The following is a 23,840-nucleotide window of genomic DNA, read 5'->3' as shown; positions in this document are numbered from 1 at the left end:
GGGCCTGCTCTGAAGACTGTAATTAATGAAATAAAATGTGAATCCAGGAAAAGTGAGATAACGATGCTTTCGTGTTCTTTTCCTGCAAGACGGATGAGGGCGTGGCCCTGGCTGCGGTGAGTTCGAGGGCAGCAGTGGTGGTCCGGGAGAGCACGAGGAGAGGAGGCGGGGAGGACAGGGGTCTAGCCCAGCCCCTGGGCGGAGGGCGGGGGCCGCAGTCCTCCTCCTCTCGCGGACACGCGGGAGCCTCCCCCTGGGATCTCCGTTCGGCTCGTTGCTGCGCAGTCCCGTGTTGGGGCCCGTGGGTGCCCCGACTGTGGGCTCCCCAGGCGGACGTGATGTCGGGCCCATGTCCGCGTGTCCAGTGCCAACACACAGTAGGTGGGCAACGAGCTGAGTCAGGATGACTGCTGCTTTTCAGATCTGAGTGGAGATTACAAACCTGGGGCCGGAAGGGAGGAGCCCCCACCCCATTTTGTTTTAGTGCCTTTTGTGGGTCGCTCTGCTCCTGGGATCTTGATTGCCCAAGGGGAGGCCTCCCCGCCCTGCACCAGGTAACTGCCGAGGAAATCTTATCGAGCCTTTTCTAAAAGCTTTCTGCAGTCCTGACCCGCCCTCTCGGCAGATTAGCTTTATCTCCTTATAGTACAGCCAAGGCTGTTAGCCTGAGCCCACGTCTTGTGAACAAAAGGGAACAACCAGTGCCCGGAACTGGAATCCTGGCTCTGAGGGTCACCTTGCAGTGGGACGGGCAGCTGCCTCCGGCTTCCAGAGGCCCATGTCCAGGAGCGATGGCAGCTGGCGGGCTGGGCCGCGGGGACGTGGAGCAGGGAAGGGCGCCCCTCCCCCCCCACCAGACGGGACCCCAGAGGGTCCTGGCCATAGACCTGGTGGACGCCGCCTACTGTCCCAGTTGATGTCCCAGGTTGGGAGGGAGCTAGCAGCAGAGCTGCCCGGGCCCTGGTGGCCTGCCCGCCGTACGCCAGGCCCCGCGACTTGGGGAGCAGCCGGGAGACCAGGGGTCTCACTGCAGGTCCAGCTTTGTCTTCCTCCTGAGTGTCAGAACTGGTGTGAGGGAGGAAACCACGTCGAGAGGGTGCTTGTCACAGGGCAGGCAGGAAGGGAAATGGGAAGCACCTGGACCTTTCAGAGGCTTTTCTTTTTTTTTTTTTTTCAGGTACCCGGGAGTGGGGATTGAACCTGGGACCTGGTTTGTGTGAAGCTGGTGCTACATTGGCTTCCCTGAGTTGGTTTTCTCATTCGTTTTGCTTATTGTTTGTTTTTGTTTTTTCAGGAGGCACCAGGAACTGACCTACCGTGTGGGAGGCAGGCGCTCAACTGCTCGAGCCACATCCACTTCTGACATTTTTCTTGTTCACTCTCCGCTTCCTTTATTTTGGGGGGGCGGGTGGATGCCAAGGAAACAGCTGGCTGCCTTGTGGGTCATTCCCAGGCACGAGAGGCAGGAGGGGCTGCGGTGACCTGGCCTAGGGAGGCTGGCCTCGGGCTTGGTGACGGGGTAGGGGCGGGGCGGCACCATGGCAGGGCTCAGACCTGGCTGTCCTCCACCTTCTGCTAAGGAGCACCCGGCCCCCTTTGGGCTGCCCCCCACGCTCCCTCCCCAGGCCCTTTCCATCAAATACACGGAACGTGCGAGTCCGTCCCCTTCAGCGGCGCCAGCCGTGCCCGGGGACCCGCGGCCGCTCGCTGCCCCCCGACCCGGGTGGACTGCCTGGCTCCCCCCAGTTTCCCACACGCCCACGTCTGCCCTGCCAGCTGTGGGGCCGCCCTCATGCTGGAGGCCGGAAGCCCTGCCTTCACCCGCCGCGGCCCCTCGTGCTGAACTGACGCTGATTTTCCGTTTACAGCCTCCCTGCGCCCGGGGTGTGGTCTTCCCCTCCCTTTTGGGGTTACTGTCCTCCTTTTCTTTCTTGCCATCGTTTCTTCCCGGGCAGCAGGCCCGAGGGAACGTCTCGTCCACCCACCCTGGGCCCTGGGACCCTCCGCCTCGTCGTAACCTCTGCCCGTGGTGCTCCAGAAAAGCTCTCTGGACCCCCGAGTGGGACGCAGACCCTGCCTGGCCCAGCCGCCCCTGGACGCGGCCGTGTCCTGTCCCTCCTTCGTGTGTGGCGCACGTCTGCGTGCCCCGTCCAGCCCTCCCCATTCACCCTCTCCCTTCCCCACTCTCTCCTAACATGGAACCTGGGCCCTCGTCTCTGGGTGCCTGGCCCTGGCTTGCCTCCTCTCCTGGATCACGCTCTGGGGACGTGGACACACCTGTGCTGTGCTCGAAACCCAGAGGCCCATCGGCCCAGCTGAGAGCCCCTCCCCAGGGGCGAGGACCGAACAAACGCCCTCTGCCTCAGTTGCCGCTTTGGGAGTGGACTGAGCCCCTCCTGGGAAAGTGGGTGCTGTGCGGCCCCAGCTGGGGGCTTCCAGTGAAGCCAGGCCCAGGGAGGGGAGGCAGATGGGGGGAGAGGGGTCTGGTGGGAATACGGCTCCTTTTTTTTTTTTTTTTTTAAATTTGTTTTTTATTTATTTCTCTCCCCTTCCCCTCCAGTTGTCTTTTCTCTGTGTCCATTCACTGTGTTCTTCTGTGACTGCTTCTATCCTTGTCAGTGGCACTAGGAATCTGTGTCTCTTTTGGTTGCATCATCTTGCTATCAGCTCTCCTTTGTGTGCGTGTGTGTGTATGTGGCACCACTCCTGGGCAGGCTGCACTTTCTTTCGCGCTGGGTGGCTCTCCTTATGGGGCGCACTCCTTGGGCTCCCCTATGCGGGGGACACCCCTGCGTGGCAGGGCACTCCTTGCGCGCATCAGCACTGTGCGTGGGCCAGCTCCACATGGGTCAAGGAGACCCGGGGTTTGAACCCTGGACCTCCCATGTGGTAGGCAGGCGCTCTATCCCTTGAGCCAAATCCACTTCCCTGGGCATACGGCTCTTTACAGCCCACAGTGTGGAACAGGGGGCGGTTTCCGGCAGGGGCCCCATCGTGCTGCTTGGGAAGGGCACACCGACAGGAGAGGCCCCTGTGGACGTGCCCTGGCCTGAGCGCCGGGCGTGTGTACACCTGGGCTTTGAAGTCCCTGCCGCGATGGAACATGGAGCGTGTGGCCTTATCGACACGGGCGCTGGGTCGGTGCCCCGGGCGCTCTCGCCGCGTGTTTGCGGAGGGGCCTGAGCGCGGGGCTGCCTCTGAGCCTGGGCATCCCGCCAGAGGCTACCTGCTCCTCTATAAAGGCTGCGGGAGGGGCGGGGGCGGCAGCCGAGCGGCGGGCGGTCAGGATGAGGGGCCTCGCGGTGCTGCTGGCGGTCCTCGCGCTCTCCCAGGGTGGCAGGGTCACCAGGTGAAGGGCAGGTCCCGGGGAGGGTTGGGGGGGGGATCTCCTGCCTCCTCTCGGGGTGGGGGCTCCCCCGGGTCCTCCAGCCAGCTGGATTCTCAGAGCGAGGCTGCGGGCTTCCAGAGTAACCCCTCCCTGCCAGTCTTACCTTTGCACCCCTGGGGCCCTCTCTCGGGGACCCCTACCCTCCAGGTGTGGTGGGAAGCGCAGGGCAGCAGGCAGCAGCGGGGGGAGATCCACAGGCTTTGCAGGCAAACGTGCTGGCATTGGAACCCCAGCGCCAGCGCCAGCCTAACCTCTGTGCCTGCGTTTCCTCATCTATTAAATTCAGGTAGTAAGAGTATCCACCACATAGGGTTGTTGCGAGCACTGTATGAGTTAATTTTTGTAAAATGGTACAAACAGTGCCTGGCACATAGCAAGAGCTGTAGAAACATTCCTTCAGTGAAATGGAATTCTCGGTCACAGCCAGTCCTTTGTGGGTGAAGGCCCCCGTTCTCCCCCAAACATACTAACTGGCATTCACTGAGCTGCTACTAGGGGCCAGTCACGTGACCAGGTTTTTACTTATACTCTCACGAATCCTCACAACTGCCTGTTCGTGAGGTATTATTTGCATTTCGTAGGGTCCCTGCCCTGCCCTGGCCATCGGTTAGAAGTGCAGGAGCTAGGACTTGGTCCCAGGTGGGCTCGCACCCTTGCCACGATATCCGCTTCCTCCAGGTGCCCAGGTTTGAGCCCTGTTGAGCCCTGGCCACTGGGAAACCCGACTCCCTCCCCCGGGAAGCTGGGTCCCTGCCAGGGGCCGGGGTGCCTCCAACCAGTCGGCGCTCCTTGCCACGGCCCTGGGAATGAAGCTCCTCCAGGGCCCACTGAGCGGTGCCCCAGCACAGGGACGGGAGGCAGGGCTGGGGCTGTTTCCACGGCGGCGGGCTCAGGCAGCCCCTTCGCTGCCTCGTGCCAGGCTGCCACCAGCTGCCACCAGCCTCTTGAGGACCGGGCAGAGCCTTAGCTGCCGGCTGCGCAGGGGGTCAGCAGGGTAGACCCCGAGCCGATTGGCAGCTGGAGCTGGAACCAAGCAGAAAGCATCTTGGGGACCTGGGCGTGGGGACATAGGAGAGGATAACAGCGGGCTTGGTGCCAGGAGCTGGGTCCAGCCTCTTGCCTTTTGGGTGCATGATTTCTATCACGAGAGGAAAGAGAGAAATGCCATGTGAGCCTTTTCCTTTATCATCCAAGTCTCTGCTGAAATTATGCATAGGGGCTGCAGGCTGGGGCCGGCGCCAAGAAGAGATCAGCGTTCAGGCATAGGGCTGTTCCGTACGGAGTCCATTCGGGATGCAAACAGGAGAAAACTCGCTTTCTTTGTAGATCTTAAAACTGCTGCCGTTTTATTCCTCCCAAAGCTCCTTCCCATCTGTAGTCTCAAGTTACCCTGAAGCCGGCGTCACAGAGGAGGACTGTGCGATTTGTAGAGCTGCAAGGGACTTTGGAATTGTCGCGCTTCACGCCTTCAATCCACGGGGAAGGAAACTAAGAGCCAGAGAGGTTAAGCCCCCTGGTTGCTCAAAGGCAGGGCCAGGAGTGTGGCTGGAAAGGAAGGTGTAACCCATTTAGCAGATAAGGAGCGGGTGCTCTGAGATGCTCAGAGCAGGTGCTCTGAGGAGCCTGGCAGAGCAGGTCTAGAACCGGCTTCTGTGGTTTTCCCTCTTGATTATCTTCCCATTGCGACACCTCCATCATCCAACACCTAAACGCAGTCGGGGCTTCCCTGGGGTGTGGGCTCTATGCTGAGAAACCCTGTAAAAGAGTGGGGAAAAGGGGTTATTAGCAAACAGCGGGCATGTCCTGGCGGCATCGTTTTCTTTTCAGTCAGCGTGCTCCCTGAGGGCAGCCGCTGCGTCCTTGTCACTGTTGAGTCCCCTGAGCCTCGCTCAGTGTCTGGCCCACGGTAGCAAGAGTTTGGTTGCCTGCATGACATAAATGTGCTTGGTATCTCTCAAACCGCACGCCTGCAGAACTCATTAGGGAGTTATAAAATACACCCAGGGGGTCTCCACTTGCATTAAAAAAGAGAGAAACTATCAGAGAGCGTTGCATTTAGTAGGGATGGGCATTGATTTGTGAACTGAGGCAAAATATGTTTTTTACTTTGGGTCATGATGAACAAAAAAATGTCTGAAAGCCAGTGGCCAGGGGTCAGGGGGTGTGGAGCAGCGGGGCCAGGAGGGGCTTAGGGCCGGGGGTCTCTGCGGACCTGCGGGAGAGGCCCTGCCCTCGTCACGGCGGCGCCCCCACCTCCTCAGGATCCCCCTGTACAAAGGGAAGTCGCTGAGAACTGCCCTGAAGGAGCAGGGGCTCCTGGAGGACTTCCTGAGCAAACACCCGGATGCCATCAGCGGGAAGAACTCCAGCCTCGGCGTGGCCCAGGAGCCCCTGACCAACTACCTGGACGTGAGTGGCTCTGCCAGCCTGGCCAGCGCTCCCTTCACACACAGGGCCGTGGGCGCTGCCCCGGGCCCCGCCTGCCCTCAGTTTCCCCCCCTTTCAGGAACATTGGCCGTCCCCCCCACCCTCGGAAGCTCCACAATGGGCCAGCAGACCCAGCAGGGGCGCCCAAGGCTGCGAAGGCCGCCGGGGGGTGGGGGGGGCTGGCTCAGCCCACCCTCCTGCGGGCCTGTCCCCAGTCCCCACCGCAGGCCACCTTTCCCAGCGGGGGACCCCAGCCCTCGCCCACGCTCGTCAGGGCCAGAGCCGCAGGGTCTGCAGTGGCCAAGTGCGTGGCCACTGCCCTCCTGGCCCTCCCTTCTAGGACTCAGGCGGGCTCACCCCTGCTGCCCCGTCCCCTTCTGGACCTTGCTCTCTCGCTCAGCTGTCCCCCGTGACACTAAACAGTCTTTTTTTAAATTTTTTTATTTTTAACAATTTAATTGCCTTTTTAAAAAAGACACATAGAGCACCAAAAATGTTCCATTAAAAAATTGAAGAGGTTCCCATATACCCACACCCCCCACTCCTCCCACGCCGACAACCTCTTTCTTTTGCTCCTCTGTGCTCTCCCTATCTAGGCCATCCTCCCGCCCGCCCCCCAGCCCTGCTCTGACACAGGGAAGGTGCTGGCAAGGAGGCAGGTGCAGGCTGGAGCCCGTACCTTGCTGGCGCCCCACCCCTGTGGCTGGTGTCCTCCTGCCCCGGCAGGGGGGCTCGGCTTCCTCACTAGGCACCCTCGAGGGTCTGGTCTAACGCCTGCTCCTGGGGTTAACTCCAGGGCCCGCGGGAAGTCAGGCCCCGCCCGGCTGCGTGGCTGGAGACCAAGAACCCTCCCAGGGCAGCCCCCACTGGCCTCCCCTGACAGATGCTGCCAGGCTCCGGGCAGAAAGCTCAGCGCCTGGGACCTAACGGGCTCCTCCGGGCGGAGCCTGAAGCCTCCCGCCCGCCCCCACCCCCCGCCTCGCGCCCTCTGTCCTCAGAGTCAGTACTTTGGGAAGATCTACATCGGGACCCCCGCCGCAGGAATTCACCGTGGTGTTCGATACGGGCTCCTCGGATCTCTGGGTGCCCTCTGTCTACTGCACCAGCGATGCCTGCGGTGAGTGCCTCCCCGCCCCGCGCGCCCCTTCGCGCTCAGACCCGCCCTGCGCGCAGCGGTCAGGGCGGCGGGCAACGCGGGCAGGAGACCTCGCTTGCCCTTGCCCAGCCTCCTCGCGCGTCCTCCCCACTGGCTGATGACCGGGAAGGTTTGCAGGTCACGGGTCTGATGTACGAAGCACCAGCTGGAAGTTAGCACACCTTGATTTTTTGCTTTTGCTTTTTTAACCTCTATCAGGAACCAAGGCAAAGTGCCTACTCTCCCAGGTCCTGAGTTTTCCCTTCTATGAAATGGGGCTAGGACATGCTGGTGGGTGCCCAGAGAAGGGAGGACCTGTTACTAATGACGAGTCAATATTTAACATTCGGTAACCATTTACTTCTCCAGCGTTCCGGGAGCTCAGGACTCCTTTTATCCCCATTTTCCAGATGAGGAAACTAAGGGACCAGCCTAAGTGACTCAGCTGGTAAAATAAAATGTGCATGGCAATCACAGGCATGGTCGCTCTCTCTCCTCCTTTCTTTCCTTTCTCTTACCTCCTCCCTTCCTTCCTACAGCTTCATAGCCAGCAGTGGGGCCCAGGAAGGCGAGCTGAGCAGCAAAAAACGTTTTCTTCATTAGACTCCCGAGGGACTGAGGCCGGAGGGGACACGGGCTGTGCGTTTTCAGCCCGCACTCTTGCGGGGTCTGGGTGCTCCGCCCGGCCGTCGCTGCCCTGGGGAGAGAAGATTCCCATGGCCCCCGCTGACTGCGGTCTGTGTTGCAGAAAACCACCGCCGCTTTGACCCGGCCAAGTCCTCCAGCTTCCGCAGCCTGGGCCGGCCGCTCTCCATCCAGTACGGCACGGGCAGCATGCAGGGCGAACTGGGCTCCGACACGGTCAGCGTGAGTGAGCTGGGCCGGCGCCCTCCCCTCCCCCACGCCGCCCCCCACGCAGGAGCTGAGCCTGCCGCCAACAGCGAGGGTCCCCGAAGCTCCTGCTCACCCCGGGGTTTGGTGGGCAAGGATGCCGAAGGGTTTAGCCAGAGCCCTGTCCTCCTTCCTGCTAGCGTCCCCCGAGAGCCTTCTCGGGGCCCGGTACAGTTTCCAGGCGTCCTTGCTAAGCTGGTTCAGGGCCAGAGCCTCTGCCTGCACGGAGTCTCTGGTGTGTGTGACCCTTTTGACATTTGCTTCTTCCAACTAACTGATCAGTGGGAAGGCACCATTCCTTGTTCAGGTGAGGAACTGGAGGCTCAGAGAAGGTGATAGTTCTGGAAGTCACACAGCTGGAGCCCGAGGGAGCTAAGGGTCAGTCCACATCTTGACTCTCTGTACAGTGCTCCTGGCTTGACCTTGACCTCCCTCTAAGTCACACAGCCGTGTGCTTTTTCAAGTCAGGAACATCCGCACCCTCCAAAGAGGGGGCTCCTGTCTTTTTTTTTTTTTTGAGGTACAGGGCCTGGGAATTGAACCTGGGACATGTGGGAAGCTGGCGTTCAACCCCTGAGCCACATCGGCTCCCCTGAGTTGGTTTTTATCATTTTTTTTTTAGGAGGCACCGGGAACTGAACCCGGAACCTCCCATGTGGGAAGCAGGCGCTCAACCGCTTGAGCCACTTCCGCTCCCTCTCCTGTTTCTTTCTGGTCTTTGAAGTACCTAAGGCGGTGGTAGGCACAATAAGTGTTGGTTTCTTCCTCCTCTACCATCCATGCCCAAGAATCACGAGCAGCCCCCGGGGGTTGGCCTCCTTGCCTTCCACGGTTTCTTCCTGGGGTCTGGTCTCTCTTGCTGTGAGCCCAGGAGCCCCTCCCTGCTGTCGGCTGCCTCCTCGTCCTCGTCCTTCGGCTGGGCTGGTGCCACCAGCTCTGGCCTCCCCGAGCTGGGGCCACGGAGCAGCGCCCCAGAGCCCCCTGCTGAGTGCCCAGCAGGCTCGGCCGCACCTGCTCCTCAAGGGCTCTGCGGGCTGACTCCCTGCCCCGTGCCCTGCATCCTCGGCCGCCCAGAGACATTGCTCTTTCCTGCTCTCTCGGGTGCAGGGGAAAGTCCTGCCTCCTCACCGAAGAGCTGGCCCTCGGCTGCCGCCCACAGCTGTGGTCCACCCTGGCTGTTTTCACCCGCCCGCCGTGGGCCGGCGCTGGAGGTGCCGCTTGGGGCTCAGCCCCTGCGCTCTCCCGTGGTGGTGGGGAGCTGTGGGGCCCTCTGGCCTGGCTTGGGGACTGAGCCCACCCAGGCCCTGCTCTCTGCTAGTGTGGACCCGAGTTGGCTGGGCCTGGCAGGGGTCAGTGAAGGGAATGAATGGGGAGGTCATCCCAGGTTTCTAGTTCAGGCAGGAAGGCTTCCGAGGGGAAGGAAGGATGGAGAAGCCGAGCAGGCTTCGCCGGGGCCGGCTCAGATGAAGGAGGGGATCCAGGCCAGCCAATAGGAAAGGGGGCTACAGTGAGAGCCGTGGGGAAAGGGGGCTCTGGGTTCAGGCTGTGGGGGACTGCTGGTCTCCCCACCCATCCGGGAGCTGCCCTGGGTGCTAACCTGAGAGGGAGAAGGGGACCTACTGCATTGGGCGCAGTGGTTAGGAGAACACTGGCTTAGAATCCTGACTTCCAAGTACCTCGCTGTACGACTTTGGGTAAGCCTCAATTTCCTCATCCGCACAGTGCGGGTAATAACTCTCACCTTCAGGTTGTGATGAAGGTGAAATACACCCAGGAGTTGTTCTTTAGCTGCTTATCCTTCCATTCCTCATACCCCATCCACCGGCAAATCTTGTCGACTCTCCTTCACAAACAAGTGAGAGTTTGGCCATCTAGGTCCAAGCCTCCACCATCTCTCACCTGCATACCTGTCCCAGCCCCCTCACAGGTATCCCTGCCCCTACCCTGGGCCCTTCAGTGTTACCCAGCCAGAGGGATGCTTTTTTCTTTTCAAAAAGATTTATTTATTTATTTTTGCCCCTTCTCCCCCGCCCCCCCCCCTGCCTTGTTTTGCACTCGTTGTCTGCTTTCTGTGTCCGTTTGCTGTGCATTCTTCTGTGTCTGCTTGTCTTCTCTTTAGGCGACACTGGGAATCAATCCTGGGACCTTCGGCAACGGGAGAGCGATGCTCTATCTTTTGCACCACCTCAGCTCCCTGGTCTGCTGTGTCTCTTATTGTCTCCCGTTGTGTCTCTTCTTGTTGCGTCATCTTGCTGCACCAGCTTGCTGTGCAGGCCAGCTCGCCTTCACCGGGAGGCCCCGGGAATTGAACCCTGGATCTCCCATATGGTAGGAGGGAGCCCAGTCTCTTGAGCTACATCTGCTTCCCTAGAGGGATGCTTTTAAAATCTATGTCAAACCATGTCCCTCCTTTGCTCAAAATCTTTCTGTGGCTCCTTATCTCACTGCAGGTGAATGAAGACTCTTTACCATGGCCGGCAAGGCCCCATGGATTGGGCTGCCCCCGGGGCCTGCCCTCCTACCTTCCCACTCTCCCCCTCCTCGCTGATCCCTCCAGGCACGGTGCACTGTGACGGGACACGCTACGCCCGCCCTCCCCAGGACCCCTGCATGGCCCCTCGGCCTGCAGTGCCTTTCTCTCAGTCTCCAGAGACTCCTCCCCTGTCTTCCCCATCTCCACGCAGGTCACTTCATCAGCCAGGCCTTCCCTTACTGCTGTATAAAATAACCCACTGCCTGCCCGCCACCCTGACTTATTTTTCTCCAGAGAGCTTATTGCCACCTGACCTGTTCTATATTCACTTCTGAAAATTTATCACCTGGTGTCTCCACTGGAGTTTAACCTTCTCCGGGGCAGGTACTTTCTTTCGTTCATTCCTACACCTGCCACATTGTAGCGTCTCAATGACTGTTAGTTGACTGAAGGAAAGAAGGAATCCATTCATCCACAAATGCTTACTGAGCCTTGTTCTAATCGCTGAGGATGAACAGGATGGACAAAGTGCCTGCCCTCAAGGTGCTTGCAGTCTAGTGGGGGAGACAGTAAGTCCACAGACAAGTAAGATGACCCCACACAGTGCCAAATCCATCAAGAAAACAAGAATGACAGTGTGGAAGAGGGTGCTTAGAGTCAGTGGGCACGATGGCCTTTTGGAGGTGGTGGCCAAAAGGACACAATTCCAGGAGCCAGCCCTAAGACATCTGGTCTGGGGACCGAGACGGGAGGAGCACTGCAGGCAGAGGAACGGCGCGTGCAAAGGCCCTGGGGTGAGCACGAGGGGTGTGTCCGAGGGAACAGTGTGGGGCAGGGGGTCAGAAGCACAGGGTGAGGTCTGAGAAGCAGGTCTGGCGATGAGGGTCCTCTAGCACAGAGGTTGCCGTTTTAAAAGATCACCCCTGCGTGGAGGAGGGACTCTAAGGGGACAAGAGTGGAAGCAGGGAGACCACGCGGAAGTCCAGGCTGCGGCTGTCGGTGGCACGGAAAGCCTGGTGGGCACGTCGGCCATCCAGGGAAGTGGGCAGATTAGTAGCACGTTTTGGAGTGCGCCCTTCCTTACATAGTGCCAGGACATGCTCACACATTTAGTAAGCGCTCAGGTTACTATGTCTGAGCCTGGCACTGCCTCGAGATGTCGGTGTTCTGGTTCTGTTGAGCCGATGAGGGGCTCGACCTCAGGAAAGTCACAGTCAGTGAAGGACAGAGCTCAGGCTCCACCTGGGTCTCTTAGCTGCAAAGTACCTCCACGTCCGCCCACAGTGCTGCTTCTCGCCCTCCTTGGAAGATGGCCAAGCGCACGGGGGCGGGGAAGGGGAGGCTGGCAGAAGGCTCAGCCGTTCTCATCCTACCCCCCCGCTCGGGCTTCCCCTCTGCCTCTGTGCCGTGAGCGCCCCCACCTGCCCCTCACCCTCGCCCGTCCTCCCCCACCCCATCAGACCCGTTCCCCAAGCACAGCCCAGAGTGCTGGGAGAGAGGCTTCTTCCCCCCTTCTCTGATAGTCCTGAAATACCTCTGTTGCCGAAGGGCCAGCAGAGGCAGAGCCTCTGGTTCTGGCTTCCGAACCGCCCGGCCACCCCACCCCGGGGCCTTCTGTGTCTGGGGAGGGGCCGGTGGCAGACCTCTGCGGTTTCCCTTGCAGGTCTCCAGCCTCGTGGTCCCCCACCAGACCGTGGGCCTGAGCACGCAGGAGCCCGGCGTTGTCTTCACCTACTCGGAGTTCGACGGGATCCTGGGGCTGGCCTACCCCTCCCTGGCTGCCCCGTACTCAGTGCCCGTGTTCGACAACATGATGGCGAGGCACCTGCTGGCCCAGGACCTGTTCTCAGTCTACATGGGCAGGTAGGAGCTGTTCCAGCCGGGGCTGGCCTTCGAGGGCCGGGCCAGCACCGTGGGCCCCGGGGGAGTCGGCAGGAAGCGGGCGTAGCTCGGGGGCTGGACACCTGCTTCGCATGTACGAGGTCTAGGGTTCAATCCCTGGTACCTCAATAAAATAAAATATAAGGTGAAATGTAAAGTAAAATAAAACAGTAATGTTATCACGGAGCAGGTGTAGCTCGGTGATTCAGCACCTGCTTCCCATGTACGAGGTCCCAGGTTAAATCCCTGTACCTCTTAAAATAAAACAAAAGAGTAATGTTGTTATGGAGCGGGTGTAGCTCAGTGGTTGAGCTCCTACTTCCCATGTACAGGGTCCTGAATTCAATCCCCAGTACCTCCTAAAAAAAAAATGTAGTCGCCAGCGTCCAAAAAAGCCCTTTCCTTATTTCTAGCAAGAACAAAAAAGGCACATCTACTTTCTTGTCAAAAAGCCCCCAATAGATTCATTTATGAAGCCAGGGTTTACTGGGCCAAACTTGACCTTAAACTTGGGACTAAAACCCTATGCCTGCCCCCACCCCTGTTAGAGGCTTTTAACTTCCTTTTCCCAGAGTGGCAGGGCCGCAGGAGCCGTCGTTGGCATCGGTGAGATTCGCAGGGGGCAGAGCCGACTCCAAAGGAGCCCAGCCCCCTCCTTTCACTACGGGCGAAGCTGAAGGCCAGGGAGGCTCGGTCACCCCGGGACCTGCAGCCCGGGGCTCCTGGCGCCCACTCCTGGGCTCCCTGCTCTTCCCTCCCGCCCCCCAAGATGATACAGCTCCGCTCAGACAGAGGGGGGCCGGTGGGCGGCAGGATGGAGAATGGGACCCCCGTGGGGAGGGGCTGCAGGCTGAGCTGGGGGAGCCCTGGCAGGGGGCAAATTGGTATGTTTGTTTGTCCGTCCATCCATCCCTCCATCCATCCACTCAATAATAGATATTACTGGGCACTTACCATGTGCCAGGGCTGTGCCAGGGCCGGGCTACAGGACCTGCTAGGAGCGTAGATTCACACCGTAGTAAACAGGTGTGCGAAGGACACCGTGGGGGACGTTCCGGGTAACGGGGGCTTCCCAGGGCAGCCCCGTGTCACAGAGGTGGGGGGAGGGGCAGGGGAAGCCTCGCTGTGGGCTGAGTGGGAGTCATCCAGGTGAGGCGGAGGGAAAGCACAGGTGAGGCCGTGGGGCGGCAGGTGCTGGAGGCGGGAAGGGGCTGGATGAGCCCTAGGAACCCAAAGAAGCAGGGTGGGGGCAGGTAAGGCCATCGAGAGGGGGTCTTTCCTGGCTGCCCAGAATGGGCCAGAAGGAGTTTGGGTTTGGGTGGCAGTTTTTTAAAAAATTTATTTCTCTCCCCTTCCCCACCCCCTGCCCCTGTTGTCTGCTCTCTGTGTCCATCTGCTGCGTCTTCTTTGTCCGCTTCTGTTGCTGTCAGCGGCATGGGAATCTGTGTTTCTTTTTGTTGCGTCATCTTGCTGTGTCAGCTCTCCGTGTGGGCGGCGCCATTCCTGGGCAGGCTGCACTTTCTTTCGTGCTGGGTGGCTCTCCTTACGGGGTACACTCCTTGCGCGTGGGGCTCCCCTACGGGGGGGACACCCCTGCGTGGCAGGGCACTCCTTGCGTGCATCAGCACTGCGCATGGGCCAGCTCCACACGGGTCAAGGAGGCCCGGGGTTTGAACCGTGGACCTCCCATGTGGTAGATGGACGCCCCAACCACTGGGCCAAGTCCACTTCCCCAGGTGGCAATTTTAATCTAAAGTGTGTGGTGAGGATCGGGTGGAGCTCAGTAGCTGAGCACCTGCTTCCCATGTACAAGGTCCTGGGTTCAGTCCCCAGTACCTCCTAAAAAAATAAAACTAAGGTGTAGTGAACGTGAAGTCCCCTTCTTCTCCAGGCTGCCAAAGGGCTGGGGCAGAGACCCTGGGAGGGTGGAGGTGGAGGCATGGGGGGAGCAGGGAGCAAAACCCCAGGGAGAGCCTGAGCGGGGCCCTGTGACCTCTGGCGGATTTGATTCCTGAGCCCCTGGCACAGCTGGGGCAAAGCACTGGGTTCGGGGGGCTGCAGAACTCAGAGAAGAAAGGGGGCTGAGCTGCAGTCAGAAAAGCCCAGGCGGGGAGGAGCGTCACTTGGCCGGGAGGACTGACTCAGTGACGCCTTCGGGGGGAGAGTGTGGGGGCGGGCTCAGTGGCATCTGCCCGGCTGGGGGGCTGGGGCGCCTCCCGGGGAGCCGGGCTGCCACACGCCTTCCCTTGTTCCAGGAGCGGCCAGGGGAGCATGCTCACGCTGGGGGCCATCGACCCGTCGTACTACAGTGGCTCCCTGCACTGGGTGCCCGTGACCGTGCAGGAGTACTGGCAGTTCACCGTGGACAGGTGGGCGGGCAGCGGTGGGGGCCCAGCCAGGGTGTTGGGGGCGGACGGGGGACCAGGAGCCCCAAGAACAGCTGCCCCCATGGCTGAGGCCGTCAAGTGCATCAGCCACGTCCCGGGCCGAACGGCCTGCGTCCAGGTTAAGCCACACGTTCCCCTCGGCTTTATCGGTACCAGCCGCATTTGTGGACCGGGCACCGACTTCCTGCGCGGCACTGTGCCAAGTCATTATGTGGCCGGGTGCATTTATCCAACCCGAGGGGGTGCCGTTGCTGTCCCCACTTTATGTGGCACTGGCCCTGCATGGGAACCTCACGCCCGTCCCTGCAGGAAGTCTGGGCAGAAGCTGTTAACGTCCCCAGCTTGTAGATGAGAACCCTGGGTGCAGAAAGGTCACTGGCCCTGCCCGAGACGCACGTCAGCGGCAGGGTGAAGATCTGACACCAGGTTTTCCGGCGTCTACTACAGCCCTCCTTCCGCCCTCCGTGAGCACGCTGGTTTAGTGAAGTTTGGCAGGGAAGGTGGCCTCACGGGAGCCCCCTGAGTTGGGGGAAATCGCTCTGGGTCTTTGCTCTGAGCCCGGGAAGTTAGAGGGGCTCCAGGAAGGGCCCACAGGAGGGTGGGACTTCCCTCCTGGCCCGAGGGTCACGGCCGCCCCCTCTGCAGTGTCACCGTGGACGACGTGGTGGTGGCCTGCGACGGCGGCTGTCAGGCCATCCTGGACACGGGCACCTCCATGCTGGCCGGGCCCAGCAGCGACATCCTCAACATCCAGACGGTCATCGGAGCCACACAGGGACTTTACGGCCAGGTGAGGCCAGGCCCCGGCCCCCCCAGAACTCCTCTTTGCACAAAGGAGGTCGGCGCAGGCATCCACTCCCCGCTGTCGGGGCTGGCATGTGTCTCCATGCAGCAGCTGGACTTTAAGCCCTGGTGCTCTGGGAGGGTTGTGCCATCACTGGCCCGGGACCTCTGCCCTGTACCTTGCTCCTCCTACACCCCTGAGCCCCCTGTCCCCTCCCCCCGACAGCTAGTGCGCCCAGCGTCCTTGCAAGCTCAGCCTGGGCCTGGAGGGGGCCATACCAAGGCAAACCCCTTTGTCCCCTGCTGGGATCTGTCCCTGGGTTGGCTGACAGCCGGTGCCCCTCTTTTGAGGACCACGTCTCAGGACTGAGCCTTGGCCTCAGGGTGCCCCCGGGGGTCTCTGAGCAGGCAGGGCCCCTGACCTCCGCAGCTCACGCCACGTGGAGGAAGGGCTCCCTTGCCTTGAGCGCCAGTCAGTTCCCACCCACTGCCTGGTCAAGGGGACCTGCCTTTGGCTCTTTAGTTTGACGTCAACTGCACGAGCCTGAGCAGCATGCCAACGGTTGTCTTTGAGATCAACGGCAGGAAGTACCCGCTGCCGCCCTCCGCCTACACTAACCAGGTATGAGTCTCACCGGGGAAGCCCTTGGGTGCCCCCTCGCGCCCCTCCTCCCCGCCGCTCCCCTGGCTCGGGCCCCGGCTAAGGAAGCATTGTGACTCAATGGAGAATACAGAGACATACGTTTAAGCCAGCGGGCCTCGTGGGTGGGGACTGCGTTCTCATCTCAGGAGAAGTGGGGAAGACAGGAGGGACAGAGCCCTTGGCTTGAGGAGGGAGGGAGGTGGGGAAGTAGGACCACTACTCCTTGGACAAACCTTCACCCACCCCCTGAGTGTCTGGGCCCAATGACATGGAGTCCTGAGCACCCCAAGCTTGGCAGGGCAGCTTGCCTTGGCCCCCAGGCCTGCCTTGGCCCCCAGGTCTGCCTTGGCCGGTCATCGGGGCAGTAGGTGCTGAGAGCAGGAGGGAAGGAGCCTGGGGCCTGGCGCAAGGGATCAGCTCTCCAGAAGCCCACCCAATGATCTTGGACTAAGTCATTGTTTTCCTGAATCTTGATTTCTTCATCGAGGGAGCAAGGTGATTCTGATGCTTGCTTGCCTCTGAAGGTGATTTCAAGGATGAAATGAAACCATAGATGAAGGATTAATTTGGGTGTGAATGGGGTGGGGACCAGTGTCTTCTCAGCCTTGCCTTTCCCAGGACCCCGGCGTCTGCACCAGTGGCTTCCAGGGCAACGGTGACTCCCAGCAGTGGATCCTGGGGGACGTCTTCCTAAGGGAGTATTACAGCGTTTTTGATAGGGCCAGCAACCGCGTGGGGCTGGCCAAGGCCGTCTGATCGCACGGCTGTCTGTGGACCACGTGGCCCTCAAGCTCGCACGCACCACAGCTGGCCCTCAGGCAGACAGTGCTCAATAAACACCACATCTCTGCAGAGCCTGCCCTCTCTTTTCCTCACTGGGGCCAAATCCTGCAGCATTGGGGGTGAAGGGTGGGGCACGACTGCCCCCTGGTGTGTCTGGCAGAGCTGGGGTCCCCTGAGCAGGGGAGGGCTGAGGACGCAGCTGATGGCCACTTCCAGCTCGATCAGGAACGACCAAGACATGTCTTGCCTCCCACTCTAGAGCTTTCTGGGGAATGATTCGGTAGGAAGACCTTTGCTAATTGGGATGAGAGACAGGGCTCGGTGGTGTGGGGCTGAGTAGAGAGCGCCTGACCTGTGGACAGAAAGGCTCCAGGTTTCTCAAGAGAAGGGCTTGTGGCCATTGGAAGAGGACATAATGGAATAGTCAGGGATCATCTGGGAAAGGCCCGAGGGTCCCGAGATCGACGTCCACTGTGGGAAGGAACCACCGTCCAAGGCCCCATCCTCGGTCGTAGCGGCTTAAAAATGGATTTGTCAGCACTCAGAGTGGCTTCATCACTTCTGGAGACTCATGTTATCCTGCTCTAGAGGACGTGGGCAAACCGGATGCCAGTGTTTGTCAGATGGGCCAAGGGTATTGTGAAGGAGGCTCCCAAGACCACCTTCAGATCTGATGATTTGCTGGGACTTCCAGAACTCAGAAAGGCTGTTATACTCATGGTTATAGTTTATTACGGTGAAAGGACACATATTAAAATCAGCAAAGGCAAAATGTGCATAGGGGCTTGTCCAGGTGAGACCAGGTATGGGCTTCCAGGTGTCCTCTCCTGGATGCAGTGCTGAATCCCCCCAGCAAGAACAAAGCACCATAAATCACATTGTCAGCATAACCCACCTGGTGTGTTTCCTGGTCTCTCGGATACAAAGACACTCTGATCAGAGGGCTATTCCAAGGGCTCCGAGGTGATCCCTCGGGAGCTGATCAGGGTCAGCCCTTTCTTTGGAATGTGTAGGGTTTGGGAACCCCAAGTCCTGAGTTGACCTTTTATTGCATACAGATCACGCACGCTCTTCCAGGAGAGAAGCGACATGGGAAATACAAATATCCGAGGTCCGGAACAAGGAATTCAGGTGGACTAAGAGGTTTCTCTCGATATGTTACTTTGAGGCCCCTCAACTACCTCTGAGAGGCAGATAGATGCACTTCTCGGGAAAATCCCAGTGCTTGGAGTCAGCTCTGCTAGGGCTTCCTCGACAGAGCTTGGCTGGGAACTGCATGCTTGAACCCACGGCCATCCTTTTCCTTTGCATCCCCTTCTTTTGGCAGTCTTTAAGAGGGGTGTTTTAGCTAAAAGGGTCTTTATTTGGGATAAAAGCTTACAGTTACAAGTCAAAATAGTTCAACTCAAGGTGCCATAAGAAGTACTTCCTCACCAAATACCTGTTGCCACGTGTTGAAGCAAGATGGCGGGCGATGTCTGCGAGGGCTCTGCCTTCCTCTTCCTCTTTGGGCTCCATGCGCCCAGCTTCTTCTGAGCTCAGCTGGAGGCTGGAGGGCTTGTTTCTTTCTGGAATCTTCACAAGGCCAGCTGTAGACTATCAGGTGAATGGCTCATCTCTCTTCCCAAGGCCGTAGGAGCAAAGTTCCTTCCTCTTCCTTGTCTGTGGAGCTCTCTCTCTTCCTCTGTGTATTTCTTCTGCCGTCTTGATTATCAGTTTACACAGCCCACCAAGGGGGCGGGACTCAACCTGAATTCCCTAATGACGTGGTGGAATCAAAGCTCCAATCTTGATTTAATCAAGTGAACGTTAAACCTCTGAATTTAAACCAATCAAATGGTATCACACCCAGAGGAACAGACCAGTTGACAAATATAATTTCTCTTTTGGGAATTCATAAATAATATCAAACTGCCACAAGGGGTGTTTTAGTTTTCCAGGCTACCAAAATGCAGTATACCAGATATGGGTTGGCTTTTACAATGAGGATTTATTGACTTACAAGCTTACAGTTCTGAGACCACAAACATGTCTAGACCCAGGCTTCATCAGGTAACGCTTTCTCCTGAAGACCGGCAGTCCGCGGTCCTGGACGGCTCCCTCGTGGGACAAGCACAGGGCGGCGTCTGTTGGTCTCCCTTCTCTTCTGGGTTTCGTTGCCCTCAGCTTCCAGCTTCCTCTCTCCTTCTGTGGCTTCTTCTCTGTGCCTCTGTGGATTCTGTCTCTTCATATTCGCTCTGTATATAAAGGACTCCAGTAAGAGGATTAAGATCCACCCTGGGTCACGCCTTACTGAGGTGACCTCATCAAAAGTTCCCGCCTACAACAGGTTCACGCCCTCAGGAATGGGCCAGCTCTAAGGACAGGATTTTCTAGGGTACGGAAAAGCGTCACACTACCACAAGGGGGCAGTATAAGTTACCGAGCCTCTGCTGGCTGAATCACAGCCAGTCTGCCATGCCTCCTGTTACTGCGACTGGATTTTCAGGAGGGCTAGGAAAGCGTTGGGGGGCATCTTACTACCTCGTCCCTACCCCCACCACATCCAGACCGCAAACAACAAGCCAAGCAGCGGTTTGGGGATGCAGCACGCCTCGTGGAGACTGCAGCTACGGGCTTGGTGGTGATACTTTACAGAGGAGGTGGTCCTTCATGAGGAGAAGTTGGGGTTCTGGCCTCTTCCCCCAGCTGGAGCTGGGAGCTGGGATCCCTTCTGGGGAAGACTCCTGGGGTCTTTCTCAGCTGCACCCAAGGATGGGCAGAACGAGGCCCCTGGAGCAGCAGGGAAGCTGCTCCTTGTGCTTTTCTGGGTCTGTGGTTGAGCAGCCAGCCCTGGCTACAGAGGGACCCGGGCCCCTCGCGGGGAAGAAGCCGGACTGAGCTGCGGGAGGGGAAGTGGAGGACGGGGTGCTCCCAGATACCTCCAGTCCCTGGTGAGTTGTGAGCCTGGGGGGGGTGGGGGTTGGGTCGGAGGGAATGGGAGAAAATTCCAGGACTTCAAGCACAGAGGGTCTTGCCAGCAGTGGGCAAGCATGGTGCTGAGGAATAAGCTCTGGCTTTGAGTAACTGCTCAACTTTAAGCAACTTTCATTATCTAAAACCAATACTGCTGGGAAGCAGATGTGGCTCAAGCGGTTGAGCTCTTGCCTACCACATAGGAGGTCCCAGGTTCAGTTCCCGGTGCCTCCTAAAGAAGACAAGCAAGACAGTGAGCTGACGTGCTAGGCTGGTACAGCGAGCTGATGTAACAAGAGACACAAGGAGGAAAATGTAACGAGAGCTATAACAAAGCAGGGAGCAGAGGTGCCTCAAGAGATTAGGTGCCTGCTTCCCACATGGGATGTCCTAGATTTGTTTCCTGGTACCTCTGAAAAAGGAAGAGAAACACACAATGAACAGACATGGCAAATACAAACAATGAGGGGGTGGGGAGAAATAAAATAAATCTTAAAAAAAAAAAATATTGCTTATTTGCCAAGAATGAGACAGAATTGGGCCACTCATTTTTAGGCTTTTGGTAGATTAAAAAAAAAAAAGGAAATGTCACACAGGCTTACAAAAACCGTGTTCTATTTCAATGGTTTACATTTAACAATTGTATTTTAAGCCACCAGCCTCAATGGTAGATAATGCAGAAAGTCTAGGTCTGATGACTCTCATGAATGTGAGGCTTGGACCAGATGAGCCCGGGTCCCTAGGCAAGCCCCATCATAAGTGCATAGCGAGGATTTGGAGACACGAGATTTCCCCGGGAGGCAGAGAATGCTCTGCTTAGAATGTTCTCTACCCCCGACCCCTTTGGCTGACTAACTTATAATTGTCCTTCAAACCTAACCATAGTGGGGATCTCCTCAGTGCCCCCACTGTTCCCAGCACCTCCTTAGCCTAGCACTCAGGTGCTGTGCCAGGTATTTCCTTGGCTGTGACCCTCACTGACTGTGGGCTCCCTGAGGACAGACACTGTGCACCTCTTACTTTGATATCTTGGGTGCCTAACTCATAAAATGCCTCCATCAGGTATGGCTGGATGGTTGGATGGATGGGTGGATGGATGGATGGATGAGTCAGTGAGGTCCCCAAGAGTCACACTGCTTGACCTCTTCTCTCTTCTTGGATCTTTATGATCCCCCCCAGCACACAAGCCCATTCCCCGACTTCTCCCTCCCATTGCTGAGGCTGGAGTACTCCCCACTTCTTCTTCGCTGTCCCTGTGGAATGCCTCCTTGGAGGTTGGGAGGCCTGGGTCAAAGGCAGAGAAGGTGGAGCAGCTGCCCCCAGCGTTTCGCAAGGGAGCGCCCTCGGCTCTGCAGGCAGCGGGGCCTGCGCAGTGAGGAACGGAGGGCTGCGCTGGCACCGGCGGTACATGGGCTGTTGGCTTGTCAAGAGGGGCGGCCTGGGTGCAGGAGGGGCCCAGGCTGGGAAGCGCCCCTTTGCGGGGCTGTGCTGTGTGCTGCGGGGGCCTGGTGGGGGAGAGGGGGGAGGTGCCCTGGCCGCGCCCGACACCCCGCGGGGCGCGCCCTGGCTTGGGCTCAGCTCTCCTGCTCTGCCCCTTCCCACCTTCTCCAGCCTGTGGACTTTTCCTCATCCGTCTGGTCTGAGGAGCCCCCCTCCACCAGACTCCCTCTGGCGCCTTCCTAGCTGCTCGGCAGTGATCTTCACAGCGACATCCGCCGAGCCCCAGCCCCGCGCGCCCACGCCTGCCGTGTTTCCCCACGGAGCCCCTTGCCCGCCCCTCTCGGCTCTGAGCCCCCAGAGCCCAGCGGAGCTCCTGGCACGCTGCGGGTGCTCGGTGGGTACCAAAGGGCGGCTTCGTGCCTTGTGATACGAGCAGGCAGATCTGGGCCAGGGTGGCAGGGGCCCTGAGAAGCACGGCTCCCCAAGACGCACACACAGGGTCTCTCCCGAGGTGCGTGCCCGCCTGGCGCCCCTCTCCAACCCCCTGCCCAGCAGAGGCCTCTTCCTTCCCGGGACTCAGCTCCCACCAGTTCTCATGCTAATGAGAGGAAGCGGTGGCCAGAGAGCTTAGAAAGGAAGTCTTTGAAATGGAAATGTTATGACAAAATGATGGACTGTTTTCCGAGCTGTAAGGCTTGTTTCCTCCTTGAAGCAGAGGGGAGAATGTCACTGGGACTGGCGTGCAGAGGCGCCCTGTGTCCTGAAGCCCTGGAAGGCTGGAGCCTCCAGGGAGGCCCACACGAGAGCCTGAGGCTGCCGCTGGGAACGCGGGCGAGGAGAAAGCCCGGGGCAGGCCGGGGGACGCTGGCTGCCCCACTGCCCCTGTCCCGGGCTCAGCCCCCCGGAAGGCGCAGCCCCTGCCTGGAGGAGCTGGGGTCTGCTGAGGCCAGGAGGGACATCTGCACGGGACCCCCGCTTCACCCAGACCCTCCAAACGTGGGGCTCTTTGCTGGTTCACCCTCAGCCACCCGATTTACTTGTGGCTAATTATCGTGGCTCATAGAATCATGAAAAGATATTTATAAAATTCCCTCTGCATGGAGAGCAGTGTTCCAGGCACAGACGGCTTATCAGCGGCCTCAGCAGATGAACCCTCCACTCTCGGGGAGTTCGAATGGGGGGACAGACCACAGAGATGACACCTATGTAAATGATGTCGCCTATCAGATAAGCTCCAGGGGAAGACTGTAGGGCCGGAAGGATTGGGAGAGTGGAGCCACTTTCTGCTTTAAAATGAGGCAGGAAGGGCAGGCTGAAAGAGAAGGTGACATTTGAACAAAGACACTAATGGCGGCCGGGGGAGTGGGGGAGGGGGCTCTGCAGATGCGGGGGAGGAGGCAAGTGCTGCCGGTAGCAGGGACGGTGTGTAAGGCTCAAAAACGCGGGCACTTAATAGATAGAAGAGATGGATACCTTATACTTTGTTTATCTTTTTTTTGAGATGTACCCGGTCTCTGAGGGCAGGAGTCACATCTCAGTTCTCTTTGTATCCTGCATAAGCATCTAGCACAGTGTTTGACAGTAATTGTCCAGCAGATTTATGGTGAATGAATAAACATCTCCAAACTCTGCCGCTCTCTGCCCTGCAAAACTCAGGTGTTGCTGGCCTTGGAACTCAGCTCTTGTCCTGGAGCGCCCTCTAGTGACCCAACCTCCTATTTGTACAACTTGTTTTTGTTTTTTTAGACTTAAAAATTTTTTTTTAAAAAGATACATAGATCACACAAAATGTTACATTTAAAAAATATAAGAGGTTCCCATATACCTCCATTCCCCACCCCACCCCACTCCTCCCACATCAACAACTTCTTTCATCAGTGCGGTACTTGCAGTGCATTTGATGAATACATTTTGGAGCATTGCTACACAGCCTGGATTATAGTTTACGTTGTGGTTGACATTCTCTCCTAGTCCGTTCAGTGGGCTATGGCAGGATATATAATGTCCTGCATCTGTCCCTGCAATATCATTCAGGACAACTCCAAGTTGTCAAAAATGCCCCCACATCACACCTCTTTTTCCCTCTCCCTGCCCTCAGCAATCCCCGTGGCCACTGTATTCACATCGATGACACAATGTCTTCCATTACTAGAGTCACAATAATTCTATGGTAGAACACCTGAAAGTCCACTCTAATCCATATTTTATTCCTCCATCCCAAGGACCCTGGGATGGCGATGTCTTCTCCACCTCGAAATCGAGAGGGGGCTTAGATTTTTTTTTGTCCTGCAAATTCCTCTTCCCCCTACCAGGCCACCCTGGGGACAGTGGATTCACAGTGTGCCTACTCTGTGGGACACAGTGCCAGCTGCTGCGGGAGGCAGGCAGACACGGGAGACTTGGTCCCTCTCTCTGACTAGCCTTCCCCTTCTCCGTCTTTGTTTTCTGATCTTTCTGGATGGTCTGTGATACCAGAATTCCTTTTTAAATTTTTAAATTTATTTTATTTTTAGGAGGCACCAGGGACTGAACCTGGGACCTCATGCATGGGAGGCAGGTGCCCAACCACTGAACTACACCTGCTCCCCACAGAATTCCATTTTGAGCTAGGGCTGGCCGGGCAAGAAGGTGCCTCCTCTGAGTGCCAGAAGGGC

General features: G+C 58.3%; 1 protein-coding gene across 1 annotated transcript; it reads left to right on the top strand.

The window, feature by feature from the left end:
• Positions 1–3,287: 3,287 nt before the first annotated feature.
• LOC101438928 (chymosin-like) lies at positions 3,288–16,857 on the top strand. The gene is given in 10 exon segments (XM_058302951.1): positions 3,288–3,349; positions 5,650–5,797; positions 6,814–6,846; positions 6,848–6,932; positions 7,699–7,817; positions 11,978–12,177; positions 14,451–14,564; positions 15,228–15,372; positions 15,889–15,987; positions 16,627–16,857. Coding segments are annotated over 10 exon segments (1,143 nt in total). The 3' UTR covers positions 16,765–16,857.
• Positions 16,858–23,840: the final 6,983 nt, after the last annotated feature.

Source organism: Dasypus novemcinctus, chromosome 9 (genome assembly GCF_030445035.2).
Source record: "Dasypus novemcinctus isolate mDasNov1 chromosome 9, mDasNov1.1.hap2, whole genome shotgun sequence".
Lineage (NCBI taxonomy): Eukaryota > Metazoa > Chordata > Mammalia > Cingulata > Dasypodidae > Dasypus > Dasypus novemcinctus.
This window is presented reverse-complemented; position numbering and strand designations above follow the sequence as displayed.